Here is a 15,856-nt window from a genome sequence, read left to right as displayed (position 1 = left end):
CTGGGCTGAGGTGAGCGGTGCTGGCGAATTCCGCGCCGATCAGACAGTGATAAATGTCAGACTGGGGTGAACTCTGTGTGCTCCGCTGGCCTGTGTATTTCCTGATGAGTCAGTAAGGCTGAGCTAAGGACAGACGGAGCCGCACTGGGTTCTATGGCTCTCTGTGGACCTACTGTAAGCTGTCTGTCTCGGGCCTGAATAACCAGGAGTGCACTATTACAGGTTTATTTCTAGTGATAGAAACTATTGGATATTCAACCATTACATCGAATTATATTTCCATCTTTCTCCTCACCTCTCGAATCTTATATCCATCTTCTCACAGTTTCCATACTAAAATCAACTCCTATCACTTTCCCAGTGTATACTTGTTAATATGTCAAGTGTCAAGCAGATAAAAACTGATCAGCCTTGATGATGTGTGTGAGGCTTGAGGGTGTGTGTGTGTGAGGCTTGAGGGTGTGTGTGTGTGAGCGCGCTTCCCCCGGTAACATGGCAAAGCAGTCATTTACACTATGTACACTCTCTATTTAAACGTTCCGACACTGTCTCCCCTGCCCTGTACATCAAAACATCACACTAACCACCAGTGACCCCCGCATGCAAACACATACCCAACCAAGCCAGCCTACTGTCGGCAACATCTTGAGATCGCGCGCAAACAAACACAATCTAAAACGCACAGGCATTCACACACTAACACCGTGACAAACAGTGACACACAATGTCAAACCCAAGATGGAATGCATTTTGGCCAGTGCTCTCTGTATGTGAGAATCACTTGAAAAAAAGGTGGGTGGGTTCATGTTTAGCAAAGGACACCAAACCAGATTCCCGGACTGCCCTCAGAGTCCGTATGAGTCATCAACCCCTGCTGTGCAATTCTCCAAAACAAGATGAGATCACACGAACCAGGCCCATCCAAAGCCTATTCTCCCTGGAGAAACAACAAGCACTAAAATCTCCTAGGAGGCCACCCAGAGAAAAGTAAATACTCTTTAAAACTATTTTTGCATTCAAGTGCAATGGTTACATTATCCTTCAGCCTTCTGTAAACGGAATGGGTAAGGACAGAAAGTGAGAGCAGTGTGATCCTCTCAGTACCTTAAAGGCTAGATGCAGCTCTCATCATTTGGTTTCAGATATCTCTTTGTCTTAGCAGCTAGCTTGGTACTGCACCGTGTGTGCGCAAGGCAAAATGCTAGTTGCTAGCATCTCCCTGGCTGATCCTGTGTGCAGCAGCGCGGCTGACTCTCTGGGAGGGGCATCTGAGGGCACGCTGCACCAGACACTCCTTATGATACGGCTGCCGCATCGCGCTCAATCTACCCCTCTATACCTCCTCTCATCTCACGCCTTCGATAAGCACATCCATCTCTCCCTACCTAACATATCTCCCTCTTCCTTCTCTTCATCTACTACTACTCTCTCTCTATCCATCCCTCTCTCCACCGCTCTTTCTCTCCGCCTCTTTCTGGCGATATGCCGGCGCTGCTGGGTTGTGCTTGGATGCAGCTCGAGCTGGTGTGTGTTTGCCGAGTGCGCATTGGGTTGAGCTCTAGCTGGTGCTATTGGTGGCATTAGTCTGGGCACACACACACACACACACACACACACACACACACACACACACACACACACACACACTGCAGTGCTATGCTCTGTATGGTCCCGTTACCAAGGAAACGGAGGGGAAATAGTTTGGCAGACAAGCTAGAGAGGGGCTGATAAGACGCAGGAGAAAGGGAGTGGGAGAGAGAACAGAAAGAGAGAAGGGGGGGAGAGGGAACAATGAGAAAGAAGGGCAAGGGAAAGAATATACAACTATAGAGAGAAACCACAGCGGGGGACATAGTACTTACTGAACCATATAGACAGTAGGCTATTACAGATCGGAGCTACGTACACATCGACATATGAAAAGGAAAGCAAGTTTCAGATTGGGAAAAGGGGGTAAATGTGTATATATTTTGTTGTGATTCTGTTGTGATTTAAAAGCCAATGAATAAAAAGTATTAAAATCTACAATATGTAACTGTTTTGGAGACCCGACTAAATTCACATTGAAATGTGAGTTACAGATCTGTCATTCTCACTGAAAGCAGGTCTAAGAAGCGGTAGATCTGTTCTATGTGCGCTATTTCTATGCGTCTCTTAAATTTAATTTAGCTTCTTTTTTTTTTTTTACTTTCGGTTTTGTGCACCAGCTTCAAACAGCTGAAAATACAATATTTTGGGTTATTGAAAAGATATTTCACAGCAGTTTAGATGGTACAATGATGCTCCACACTATAAATTGCTTGTTTTGTCACAAACTGAATATAGGCAAACAATTTCTGCATATTGCACCTTGTTGTTTCTTCTTCTATGCCCTGCCGTTCAAAAGTTCTGGGTCACTTAGAAATTCTTGTTTTTGTCCATTAAAATAACATCAAATTGATCCGAAATACAGTGTAGACATGGTTAATGTTGTAAATGAGTATTGTAGCTAGAAACGACAGATTATTTTATGGAATATCTACATAGGCGTACAGAGGACTATTATCAGCAACCATCACTCCTGTGTTCCAATGGCACGTTGTGTTAGCTAATCCAAGTTTATAATTTCAAAAGGCTAATTGATCATTAGAAAATATTTTGCAATTATGTTAGCACAGCTGAAAACTGTTGTTCTGATTTAAAGAAGCAATAAAACTGTCCTTCTTTAGACTAGTTGAGTATCTGGAGCATCAGCTTTTTTGGGTTTCGATAACAGGTTCAAAATGTCCAGAAACAAAGACCTTTCTTCTGAAACGCGTCAGTATATTCTTGTTCTGAGAAATTAAGGCTATTCCATGCGAGAAATTGCCAAGAAACTGAAGATATCGTACAGCGCTGTGTACTACTCCCTTCACAGAACAGTGCAGACTGGCTCTAACCAGAATAGAAAGATGAGTGGGAGGCCCCAGTGCACAACTGAGCAAGAGGACAAGTACATTAGTGTCTAGTTTGAGAAACAGACGCCTCACAAGTCCTCAACTGGCAGCTTCATTAAATAGTACCCGCAAAACACCAGTCTCAACGTCAACAGTGAAGAGGCGACTCCGGGATGCTGGCCTTCTAGGCAGAGTTGCAAAGAAAATGTAACATCTCAGACTGGCCAATAAAAATAAAAGATTAAGATGGGCAAAAGAACAGACACTAGACAGAGGAACTCTGCCTAGAAGGCCAGCATCCCGGAGTCTACTTTGGAAAAATTACTTGTGCCATGCACAATAATTGTTTACAGACAGATTATTTAATCTATAATTCACTGTATCACAATTTCAGTGGGTCAGAAGTTTACATAAACTAAGCTAACTGTGCCTTTAAACAGCTTGGAAAATTCCAGAAAATGATGTCATGGCTTTAGATGCTTCTGATAGGCTAATTGACATCATTTGAGTCAATTGGAGGTGTGCCTGTGGATGTATTTCAAGGCCTACCTTCAAACTCACTGCCTTATTGCTTGACATCATGGGAAAATCAAAAGAAATCAGCCAAGACTTCAGAAAAAAAATTGTAGACCTCCACAAGTCTGGTTCATCCTTGGGAGCAATTTCCAAACGCCTGAAGGTACCATGTTCATCTGTACAAACAATAGTACGCAAGTATAAACACCATGGGACCACGCAGCCGTCATACCGCTCAGGAAGGAGACGCGTTCTGTCTCCTAGAGATGAATGTACTTTGGTGCGAAAAGGGCAAAGCAATCCCAGAACAGCAAAGGACCTTGTGAAGATGCTGGAGGAAACAAGTACAAAAGTATCTATATCCACAGTAGAACGAGTCCTATATCAACATAACTTGAAAGGCTGCTCAGCAAGGAAGAAGCCACTGCTCCAAAACCGCCATAAAAAAGCCAGACTACGGTTTGCAACTGCACATGGGGACAAAGATCGTACTTTTTGGAGAAATGTCCTCTGGTCTGATGAAACAAAAATGTAACTGTTTGGCCATAATGACCATTGTTATGTTTGGAAGAAAAGGGGGACGCTTGCAAGCCCAAGAACACCATCCCAACCGTGAAGCACGGGGGTGGCAGCATCATGTTCTGGGGGTTCTTTGCTGCAGGAGGGACTGGTGCACTTCACAAAATAGATGGCATCACGAGGAGGAAAATTATGTGGATATATTGAAGCAACATCTCAAGACTTCAGTCAGGAAGTTAAATGGGTCTTCCAAATGGACAATGACCCCAAGCATACTTCCAAAGTTGTGGAAAAATGGCTTAAGGACAACAAAGTCAAGGTATTGGAGTGGCCATCACAAAGCCCTGACCTCAATCCTATAAAAAATTTGTGGGCAGAACTGAAAAAGTGTGTGCGAGCAAGGAGGCCTACAAGCCTGACTCAGTTACACCAGCTCTGTCAGGAGGAATAGGCCAAAATTCACCCAACTTATTGTGGGAAGCTTGTGGAAGGCTAAACGAAACATTTGACCCAAGTTAAACAATTTAAAGACAATGCTACCAAATACTAATTGAGTGTATGTAAACTTCTGTCCCACTGGGAATGTGAAAGAAATAAAAGCTGAAAGAAATAATTCTCTACTATTATTCTGACATTTCACATTCTTAAAATAAAGTGGTGATCCTAACTGACCTAAAACAGGGAATGTTTACTAGGATTAAATGTCAGGAATTGTGAAAAGCTGAGTTTAAATGTATTTGGCTGAGGTGTATGTAAACTTCCGACTCAACTGTATATTAGAGAGAATAGAACTGCTGGTACAATGGCCTTGTAATTTAGCAGCAGTAATTTAGACTGTTCCTCAGTCTAACCTTTGCCTCACCCACCCCCTCAATTGATTCCTTGATCTATGACTCATTCCTACTGTTCTATCGACTTCAACTACACTATTCAACACACAGCAAGGACATTCTTTCCATTCAAGATGGCACAGTATGCCAAGGCTAGATTAGAGGAGTTGGGTATGAAACATATAGGCTGCAACATTGGCTTGAGACTCAACTAACCCATTTACCATCAGCTGCCTGCCTGCCACACTTATGGAGCAGAGCAAGCATAACATTTGACCTAGAAGCATAATAGTCAGTTCCATGACAGAGGAGCAAAGGGCCGATGTCTGGGATAGTGACATCTCTGTTAAAACACATGGTGTCTGGGTATTACACAAAGTACATCACTGTGGGAGTAAGGTGTCGCTCTTCACTTCTCCGACTGGGTCACCTCACAGCACACACACATGCACAGGGCTGGTATTGACTGCAGTTCAGGTGAGGTGTAGATCCCAAAATGTATTCTGACAGCCCTGACCCACTGAACACTGGAACTGGTGCTACCCCTCACATCTCTACTGCACACACACACTGTCAACCCTGGAACTGGTGCCCTGTTCGCACGCTAGCCTAAATCCACAACTACTGCAGTACCACTACGACAACTACCACTACTACTACCCTCCCTTACAGCTACTACTACTTCTAAGGCTACAACTATTACTACTACCCTACATTACAACTGGGCAATTCCATGGTGAGAAAATTACACTGAGACTCGAAAATGTACGCCAAAGACTTCTTTGAACAATTTACACAGTAAATCAATAAAAAAAACATTTACAGGAAAAACTGTGCCGATGCAGAGCTTGATAACAGAGCTACGGTAAAATCCCAGTTTTTTTCCGGTTACCAAACTTTGTATCAGCACAGTTTTTCATTTAATGCGTTTTTGTAAAACTTCCTGCATGAAATGTTCCTAAGTAAAGTTTGAAATCAATGGTTTTTGTTTGGTATACATTTTAAAGGGAAAATGTGAGTCTCAGGATAATTGCCTTACCATGGAATTGTCAAACTACTACCACTATTAAGACTACAACAACTATTACTACCCTACAGTACATTACAGCTACTACTACTATTAAGACTACAACTACCACAACTATTACTACCCTACATTACATTACAGCTACTACTACTATTAAGACTACAACTACCACAACTATTACTACCCTACAGTACATTACAGCTACTACCACTATTAAGACTACAACTACCACAACTATTACTACCCTACAGTACATTACAGCTACTACTACTATTAAGACTACAACTACCACAACTATTACTACCCTACAGTACATTACAGCTACTACTACTATTAAGACTACAACTACCACAACTATTACTACCCTACAGTACATTACAGCTACTACTACTATTAAGACTACAACTACCACAACTATTACTACCCTACAGTACATTACAGCTACTACTACTATTAAGACTACAACTACCACAACTATTACTACCCTACAGTACATTACAGCTACTACTACTATTAAGACTACAACTACCACAACTATTACTACCCTACAGTACATTACAGCTACTACTACTATTAAGACTACAACTACCACAACTATTAATACCCTACAGTACATTACAGCTACTACCACTATTAAGACTACAACTACCACAACTCTTACTACTACCCCCTCTGCTACTTCTAGGATGACTACTATCCCCACCACCACTACTTCTGCGACCATACACATTTCTATGAAATATTCCACTCCAACCTCCTAGAGTAAAGGTGGCGTAACAGAGTCTAGACAGTTCTGCAATGGCTAACACCACTGATAAGAGGCAGACCCTGGGCTCAAGGTGCAGTAGTGAACAACTGAGATAATATGTTAATATAACATAGTGACTAGGCAGCAGATTATATCAAAGCGACCTACATAGGGTTATTTTCAGTATAATGTATTGCGGCTTATGCAGGTCTCAAACCATGCTCTAGTCTAGTTGAACCAAGGACTAGATAGGTCTGAACCCTGCTTTAGGAGAGGGCTGAGTGGGCTGAGAAACTGGTTCAGGGTGGGGTGGAAACCTGGGGGAATGCAGTGAGAGTGGGTGAGACCGATGTAGGACCGTGACATAACCTGGCTCAAATATCCAGACCTGCGTCACTGAGCAAGGTCACTGACAACTTACAGCACTGCAGCCAACTAGGCTCTGTACGGCTAGTAGGGATGGGGCAAAATCAACTACCACTCTTTGGTCATCAAGGTTGGAGTAAATTCGATTTGAAGTCAATTCTAATTGAAGTCAGTCAATTCAGGAAGTAAACTGAAATTCCAATTCAATAATTGAAAAAGGCATTTTATTTTGAGTGAATTCTCAATAAACCTAAAAGGAGAAACTACTAATTTGAAAATTTTATTTTTGTCTTTGTTTGTTTGTTTATTTCCTGAATTCACAGACTTCAATTCAAATTTTCAACCCTGTTTGTCATGTCTGGCCATTGTCTAAGCTTGTAAAATCAAAGTTTAATGCTATGCTAAGGAAGGTTAAAAATAACCACTCTTTCATACATTCATATTCTCAAATCGCACAAAGACAAAAACAATCCAAACAAGCGCATACATACATGGCCATACAAAAAGCTACGATTGGCTAGGCAAGCAAACAGTCAAACATACTGTACACAGCCATCCAAACAGACACCGACTAACCAAACAAACACACACACTCTTACCAAACCAGCCACAAGAATACCTTGTTTGTGTACGAGTGAGAGATATAGATTGAAAGAGTTGCCTTCAAATCTAGTGAAACGTTGGCATAAACAGTGGCATGACAATAGGGGCATACTGGCATACACAGTGGCATGGGAGAAGTCAGGGGCATATAGGACAGCTATGGCCCCACTTACCTGAGGGCGTGGCCCTATCACAATGAATCAGACAGGGAGCAGAACAGATGGGATTACATACCCACCCTTTATCAGTGAGATGACAGTGACAGCTCAACATCGCAATAGATGATGCAATCAAAATGGGACTCCACAGCTAATCACCCCCTATCTATAGAGTAGAATTATATAAACGTTGATTTGGGTACTAATCCTTTCTATTTCAGTCAGCCTCCCCTCCTCCTCACCCCTCATCCTCCTCTCAGCAGGATATGGCATTTGATGACACTGAGTCCCCAGCTCACACTGTTCCCTTCCACAATTCTCTACATTTCTCTCTTCGCCAACTTCTCCCCCCATCTCCCCTCATCTTAGTGCTCCCATTGATGACGCCATCCCTTCCTGTCCCCAAACCCACCACCTCGGCCCTCCCGCCGCCCTCCCCGTTCACTCACCTTGGTGCGTCCGTTGATGACACAGTCCCCCAGCTGCCCGTTGGCAGCGCTGTGCATCACGGCCTCGTCGATGTGTGACATCAGCGTGGCGATGCCCTCGCACCCCGGCTCGTGCCCCTCCACCCAGGCGATCTGGTCTCCACGGATACTCCGCGAGGGGATGCTCCTCTGGCTAACCAGCTGACCGCCGCGGAACTTCCCGCTGCGATTCAGACTCTCCACCTCGCCCATCACCGACTCACCCAGCCGTGGCCCCAGGAAACTGTCCTTCACACAGATACCGTAGGAATTCATACAGGGCACGATGTACTTCTGGGCGATATGCTCCGCCGACCAGCCCGCCCCGGCCTGTAACCGTAGAGACGGGATGCTGTTGGACTCTACTGGGGACGTCTGGTCTGGAATGGCCCCGGTGCTCAGCAGTGTCACCTTGTGTACATTGTGGTGCAGCTTGTTGTTGTGAGGGGCGGGCAAAGGGGGGTGAGGGGTGGCGCCGTGGTTGTGGTTGTGGTTGCTAAGGTTATTGTTGATGCTGTTGTCGCCATTAGCAGCGGGCGGAACCGCCTTGCCTGGTTTGGAGGGCTCTGCTTTGTGAACGTCGCTCTCCGCCACTAGTCTCCGTTTGCAGTCCGGGGTTATCGACTCTCCAGGTCCGTAGAACATCATACCTAGAGATCCTAAACCTGACCCCGCTGACAAGCCACATCCTTTGGGCGTCTCCAGACCCATGTCCCGGTTCTCCCCGCCTCTCCGCTTCCGATGGTGCTGTTTGACCTGCGGGTCACCATTGGCCCTCTTCACCAGAAGAGCACATTTCTCATGTTGTGCTCTGTCCCCATTCTCCACGAGGCGTGCTCTGTTGCCGAGGGGTTGCGCAAGGCCATTCGGTGTCTCCCCCACCCCCCTCACTTGCGGAGGACAACCGTTGGGAGTTTGCGCCAAAACCCCACTGTGGCTGCCCTCAATGGTCGCGCACGGAGACACGATCCCGCCGTTATAGAACGGCAGCCCAGTATTCGGCTGCTTCTTTAAAACCATGATTCCGGAAGAGCTTGCTTTGGAAGCCAGACCTGACAGTAACTCCGCAGCCGTGGCGCTCCCAACAGGCGCCATGCCCGGGCAGTATCTATTTAGTCCATTTAGTCCCATGTTGGTCTGGAAAGGGTGAAGCTCGGCAGCTCCGAATATGTGTTCACCGTTTGTCACTCTCTCATGCGAGGCTGAAAAACTGTGATGTGCGTGGGAAGAGCTTGGATTTAAAAGGTCCGTGTGTTCCAAGCTCTCCATTTCATCTCATCTAGTGCTGGATGTGCACGTAACCCACGTCCTCGCCTCATTTTTTACCAGAGCCACTGTGCGAGAGGGAGTGTGTAGTACAACTGCCGAGTCTGCGAGAGAGGAGCGTTGCCACAGCTTTGGAAAGTCTCATATTAAAAAGTCCGAATAGCTCCGAATATGCCTCAGTTTCTTTCATTCATGGTTTTTCTTGAAATGGTTTCACATTTGTCTTCTATTGAAATGTTTTCTGATATTCTGAAGCTTGCGATGTTTCTAAAACCAAATAATACAAGAATTACTTGACTGTGATTACCGTTAGCCTACAATAAATATGCTAATTGTATCGCCCACACTCAAGCTAAACTCAAAGCAGCCTAATTTCCAAACCAGGCCTAGGCTATTCACATTCCCTAAATCAAGAAACCTGTAAAGGACCCGAAACTTGCTAGACACATTTAATTGTAGGCCTAATATCTTTTGTAGCGTGGCTCACATTTGACCAACTTTAAATATGTCGAAATTGCTTTAAAATATTCTTATATAATATTCGAATAATATATTATATTCAGACATTGGGCTATAGTGGCCAGGGTAGTTAAATAGGAATTGATTTGTTACAGCAATTAAATTCTAAAATATCAAAGCAAGGTTCGCTTACAAAAAGGGGTTGTGTAAAGCGACTTAATTTTCATGAAATATTTCAGGCAATAACAACACATTAAAGTAATAATACGGATATCTGTAAGAATAATTCCCCACGTCACGAAGAAGGGGGTAAGCACATTGTGAGCAGCTACTCTGAAGAACACATGCCCCTCCACCTTGTTATTCATTCGTATTACTTAGTGTGTAGCCTGTATTCATAGGCTATAACTAAGAAATATAGCCTACACGTGTTTGTATTCCTTCCAAGATACAAATAGCCTATATTGGATTATTTGAGTGAGTTTAGCTATGACTTTGAAATAAATTCAATAAAGTGCATAATAATAGTAACCCGGGCAAAATATAGCCCTCTGTCAGCTGGTTGTACACTTACCTATATGTAACGCAGAGCTCCAGTAGCGTAGCCTACGTGCCCGGCTGAGGGTACGTCTGTTATTTCCGGGATTGTCTTGCTGTTGTTCCACACGATTTTCTTTATGTTTAGCTAATTAATATCCAGATATGTCCACCACCCAGGGTGGAATTTGAAAACAGATGCTTGTCCTTGGGAGAGAACTACCGCTTCTGCCACGGGAGTCAGAGTAGGTCCCCCTCAATCACTAAAAAGTACGCTCCATTTCTCCACCGTGTCTCTCCGCCGGTAATTCCCCCAGCATCTATCTCTATCTCCCCCCCTCTCTCCGCTCGCTCGCCCTCTCCTGTCCATGAAAGATCCTGTCAGTTGCACGTGCACATGGACACGTCATTCAGAACAGTTCAGATCAGAGCCGGTTGTGTGCACAGTTGTTGACATTCTTTGCAAGTTAGCGAGGTATCAGCCCCGTTCTAGATAAGTGTAGGTCAGCAATGGGGTAGCCTACATCTATTACCATAATTGTCTGTATGGTAATAATATTTTTTATATTTTGTAAAGTGGTTTCTTGCATCATACAGTGCAATTTACAGTTATCTATTTGGCCCAATGTGTTACAGACTAAGTTAACAAATCATTAATTAATGTCAAGCCCTTTATGATGTAAAAACGTTTTATAAGTCTCATGCAATGTAGGCCTGCATTGAACACCGCATATAGGCTACTGTAGGCTACATCATAGAAATCAAAGCTATTTCCATGTGAAAATGTTATGGGTTTTGTTGGTAGGCCACAAGGCCGACATTATGCTCAAATCGCCACAATAGACTATTGGCTACTGTCTAAAACTGTAAGGGTACAGCCTCAGTGTTCACTGTAAACGTGCGTCAGAAGTTTCACAAAATTCTCACAAGGTTCAAGTTTCTGCTCACAAGACCTAAAAATTTGCCCCAAAAACTAAATAATTAAGGGAACATTGCTGGACAGACGTTGCTCTTCGGTTTTGTGATGAAGCAAACTTATGTGTAGTTGCAGTGGTGGAACAAGTACCCAATTTTCATACTTGAGTAAAAGTAAAGATACCTTAATAGAAAATGACTCGGGTAAAAGTGAAAGTCACCCAGTAAAATACTACTTGAGTAAAAGTCTAAAAGTATTTGGTTTTATATATACTTAAGTATCAAAAGGAAATATAATCGCTCAAATATACTTACAGTTGAAGTCGGAAGTTTACATACACTTAGGTTGGAGTTATTAAAACTCGTTTTTCAACCACTCCACAAATGTCTTGTTAACGAACTATAGTTTTGGTAAGTTGGTAAGGACTTATCTACTTTGTGCATGAGACAAGTTATTTTTCCAACAATTGTTTACAGATAGATTATTTCACTTATAATTCACTGTATCACAATTCCAGTGTGTCAGAAGTTTACATACACTAAGTTGACTGTGCCTTTAAAAGGCTTGGAAAATTGCAGAAAATGATGTCATGGCTTTAGAAGCTTCTGAAAGGATAATTGACATCATTTGAGTCAATTAGGTGTACCTGTGCATGTATTTCAAGGCCTACCTTCAAACTCAGTTTCTCTTTGCTTGACATCATGGGAAAGACCTCCACAAGTCTGATTCATCCTTGGGAGCAATTTCCAAACGCCTGAAGGTACCACGTTCATCTCTACAAACAATAGTATGCAAGTATAAACACCATGGGACCACGCAGACGTCATACCGTTCAGGGAGGAGACACGTTCTGTCTCCTAGAGATTAACGTACTTTGGTGTGAAAAGTGCAAATCAATCCCAGAACAACAGCAAAGGACCTTGTGAAGATGGTGGAGGAAACAGGTACAAAGTATCTATATCCACAGTAAAACAAGTCCTATAGCGGTATAACCTGAAAGGCCGCTCAGCAAGGAAGAAGCCACTGCTCCAAAACCGCCATAAAAAAGCCACACTACGCAACTGCACATGGGTACAAAGATTGTACTTTTTGGAGAAATGTCCTCTTGTCTGATGACACAAAAATAGAACTGTTTGGCCATAATGACCATCGTTATGTTTGGAGGAAAAAGGGGGACGCTTACAAGCCGAAGAACACCATCCCAACCGTGAAGCACGGGAGTGGTAGCATCATGTTGTGGGGGTGCTTTGCTGCAGGAGGAACTGGTGCACTTCACAAAATAGATGGCATCATGAGGAGGAAAATTGTGTGGATATATTGAAGCAACATCTCAAGACTTCAGTCAGGAAGTTAAATGGGTCTTCCAAATGGACAATGACCCCAAGCATACTTCCAAATTTGTTGCAAAATGGCTTAAGGACAACAAAGTCAAGGTATTGGAGTGGCCATCACAGCCCTGACCTCAATCCTATAGAAAATTTGTAGGCAGAACTAAAAAAGTGTGTGCTAGCAAGGAGGCCTACAAACCTGACTCAGTTACACCAGCTCTGTCAGGAGAAATGGGCCAAATTCACTCAACTTATTGTGGGAAGCATGTGGAAAGCTACCCAAAACGTTTGACCCAAGTTAAACAATTTAAAGGCAATGCTACCAAATACTAATTGAGTGTATGTAAACTTCTGACCCACTGGGAATGTGATGAAAGAAATAAAAGCTGAAATAAATCATTCTCTCTACTATTATTCTGACATTTCACATTCTTAAAATAAAGTGGTGATCCTAACTGACCTAAAATAGGGAATTTTTACTAGGATTAAATGTCAGGAATTGTGAAAAACTGAGTTGAAATGTATTTGGCTAAGGTGTATGTAAATTTCTGACTTCAATTGCAAGTATCAAAAGTACAAATATAAGTATAAAACATTTCTAATTCCTTAAATTAAGCATTGCAGACGGGACACATTTTCTATTTTTTTTTAAATTTACAGATGGCCAAAGGCACACTCCGACATCATTTACAAACGAAGCATGTGTTTAGTGAGTCCACCTGTTTAGAGGCAGTAGGGATGACCAGAGATGTTCTCTTGATAAGTATGTGAATTAGACCATATTTTCCTGTTCTGTTAGCATTCAAAATGTAACAAGTAATTTTGGGTGTCAGGGGAAATGTATGGAGTAAAAGTACATTATTTTCTTAAGGAATATAGTAAAGTTAAAGTGGTCAAAATAATAAATAGTAAAGTAAAGTACAGATACCTCAAAAAAACGACTTAAGTAGTACTTGAAAGTCTTTTTACTTAAGTACTTTACACTACTGTGTAGTTGTTGTATTTTTGTTGTCACAGCCTTATTGTGGTGTATGAACTAATGGGTTATAGACGAAGCAACGCAAATATCACAACATGGGTTGTAATATGGCTTTTTAACTGGCCTGGCTTCCCTAGTGATTTTACCCACGCACTGCTACTGATAGGAAAACCTCTGTGATACAATGTAACTGTTTTGAGGAAGTTGGCTGTCATGAGTTTGGCAACAATGTAGGCTATCACATTCCTGTTTGTAGGAAATGGGTCCAAAAGTCAATGATAGTCAGTGGCTATTAAGTTGTTCCCAGTGTGATGATGAAAAGCCTTTGAAACCTTTTGAACTTAAAGCTGACATTGACACCCTCGAAATTTGGATTTGTTATGGATTGGGCCTAAAAGTAGGCCTACAGTATTGCTATGGGTGCACTACTATGTTGAAAATGTTTTACTTAAACTCTTATACACTATATATACAAAAGCATGTGGACACCCCTTAAAATTAGTGGGTTCGACTATTTCATCCACACCCGTTGCTGACGGTTGTATAAAATCGAGCACACAGCCATGCAATCTCCATAGACAAACATTGACAGTAGAATGGCCTTACTGAAGAGCTCAGTGACTTTCAACATGGTACTGTCATAGGATGCCACCTTTTAAACAAGTCAGTTTGTAAAATTTCTGCCTTGCTAGAGCTGCCCCGGTCAACTATAAGTGCTGTTATTGTGAAGTGGAAACTTCTATGAGCAACAACGACTCAGTGGCGAAGTGGTAGGCCACACAAGCTCACAGAACGGGACCACAGAGTGCTGAAGCGTGTAGTGTGTAAAAATTGTTGGTCCTCGGTTGCAACACTCACTACCGCCGGGAGCTTCATGAAATGGGTTTCCATGGCCGAGCAGCCGCACACAAGCCTAAGATCACCATGCGCAATGCCAAGCGTCAGCTGGAGTGGTGTAAAGCTCGCCGCCATTGGACCCTGGAAACACTTTCTCTGGAGTGATTAATCACGCTTCACCATCTGGCAGTCTGACGGACGAATCTGGGTTTGTCGGATGCCAGCAGAACACTACCTGCCCCAATGCATAGTGCCAACTGTAAAGTTTGGTGGAGGATGAATAATGGTTTGGGGCTGTTTTTCATGATTTGGGCTAGGCCCCCCAGTGAAGGGAAATCTTAACGCTACAGCATACAATAACATTCTAGACGATTCTGTGCTTCCAACTTTGTGGCAACAGTTTGGGGAAGGCCCTTTCCTATTTCAGCATGACTATGCCCCCATGCATAAAGCGAGGTCCATACAGAAATTGTTTGTCAAGATCTGTGTGGAAGAACTTGACTGGCCTGCACAGAGCCCTGACCTCAACCCCATCGAACACCTTTGGGATGAATTGAAATGCCGACTGCTAGCCAGGCCTAATTATTGCCCAACATCAGTGCCCCACCTCACTAATGCTCTTGTGGCTGAATGGAAGCAAGTGGAAATTACACATTTTAGAAGCCTTTTTAAACCTAGAATACACTAAAAGTTTGCATTTCCTGCTATGCAGGACATTTCCTACAACAACAGGGTGATCAAATGATGATCATACATCTACAGTGGCGAGAAAAATGATCTGAACCCATTGGAATTACATGGATTTCTGCATAAATTCTTCATCAAATTTGATCTGATCTTCATCTAAGTCACAACAATAGACAAACATAGCTGCTTAAAGTAATAACAGTCATATTATCTATATTGAATACATAATTTAAATATTCACAGTGTAGGTTGGAAAAAGTATGTGAACCCCTAGGCTAATGACTTCTCCAAAAGCTAATTGGAGTCAGGAGTCAGCTAACCTGGAGTTCAATCAATGAGACAAGATTGGAGATGTTGGTTAGAGCTGCCTTGCCCTATAAAAAACACTCACAAAATTTGAGTTTGCTATTCACAAGAAGCATTGCCTGATGTGAACCATGCCTCGAACAAAAGAGATCTCAGAAGACCTAAGATTAAGAATTGTGGACTTGCATAAAGCTGGAAAGGGTTACAAAAGTATCTCTAAAAGTCAGTCCACGGTAAAACAGATAGTCTATAAATGGAGAAAGTTCAGCATTGTTGCTACTCTCCCTAGGAGTGGCCGTCCTGCAAAGATGACTGCAAGAGCACAGCGCAGAATGCTCGATGAGGTTAAGAAGAATCCTAGAGTGTCAGCTAAAGACTTACAGAAATCTCTG

At 42.9% G+C, this 15,856-nt stretch overlaps 1 protein-coding gene across 1 annotated transcript in view; it reads right to left on the bottom strand.

Annotated features, from left to right (window-relative positions):
* The window catches only part of LOC120018398, a 30,190-nt gene extending 19,444 nt beyond the window's left edge, over positions 1 to 10,746 (bottom strand). Inside the window, exons 1-2 of the mRNA XM_038961579.1 lie at positions 10,449 to 10,746; positions 8,132 to 9,682 (exon numbers count right to left, since the gene is read on the bottom strand). Coding sequence (XP_038817507.1) covers positions 8,132 to 9,418 — 1,287 coding nt within the window. The 5' untranslated portion in view covers positions 9,419 to 9,682; positions 10,449 to 10,746. The remainder of the gene's footprint in view (positions 1 to 8,131; positions 9,683 to 10,448) is intronic.
* Positions 10,747 to 15,856: the final 5,110 nt, after the last annotated feature.

Source organism: Salvelinus namaycush, chromosome 23, assembly GCF_016432855.1.
Source record: "Salvelinus namaycush isolate Seneca chromosome 23, SaNama_1.0, whole genome shotgun sequence".
Classification (NCBI taxonomy): domain Eukaryota; kingdom Metazoa; phylum Chordata; class Actinopteri; order Salmoniformes; family Salmonidae; genus Salvelinus; species Salvelinus namaycush.
The sequence above is the reverse complement of the archived record's forward strand: the minus strand, read 5'-3'. Positions and strand labels throughout refer to the sequence as shown.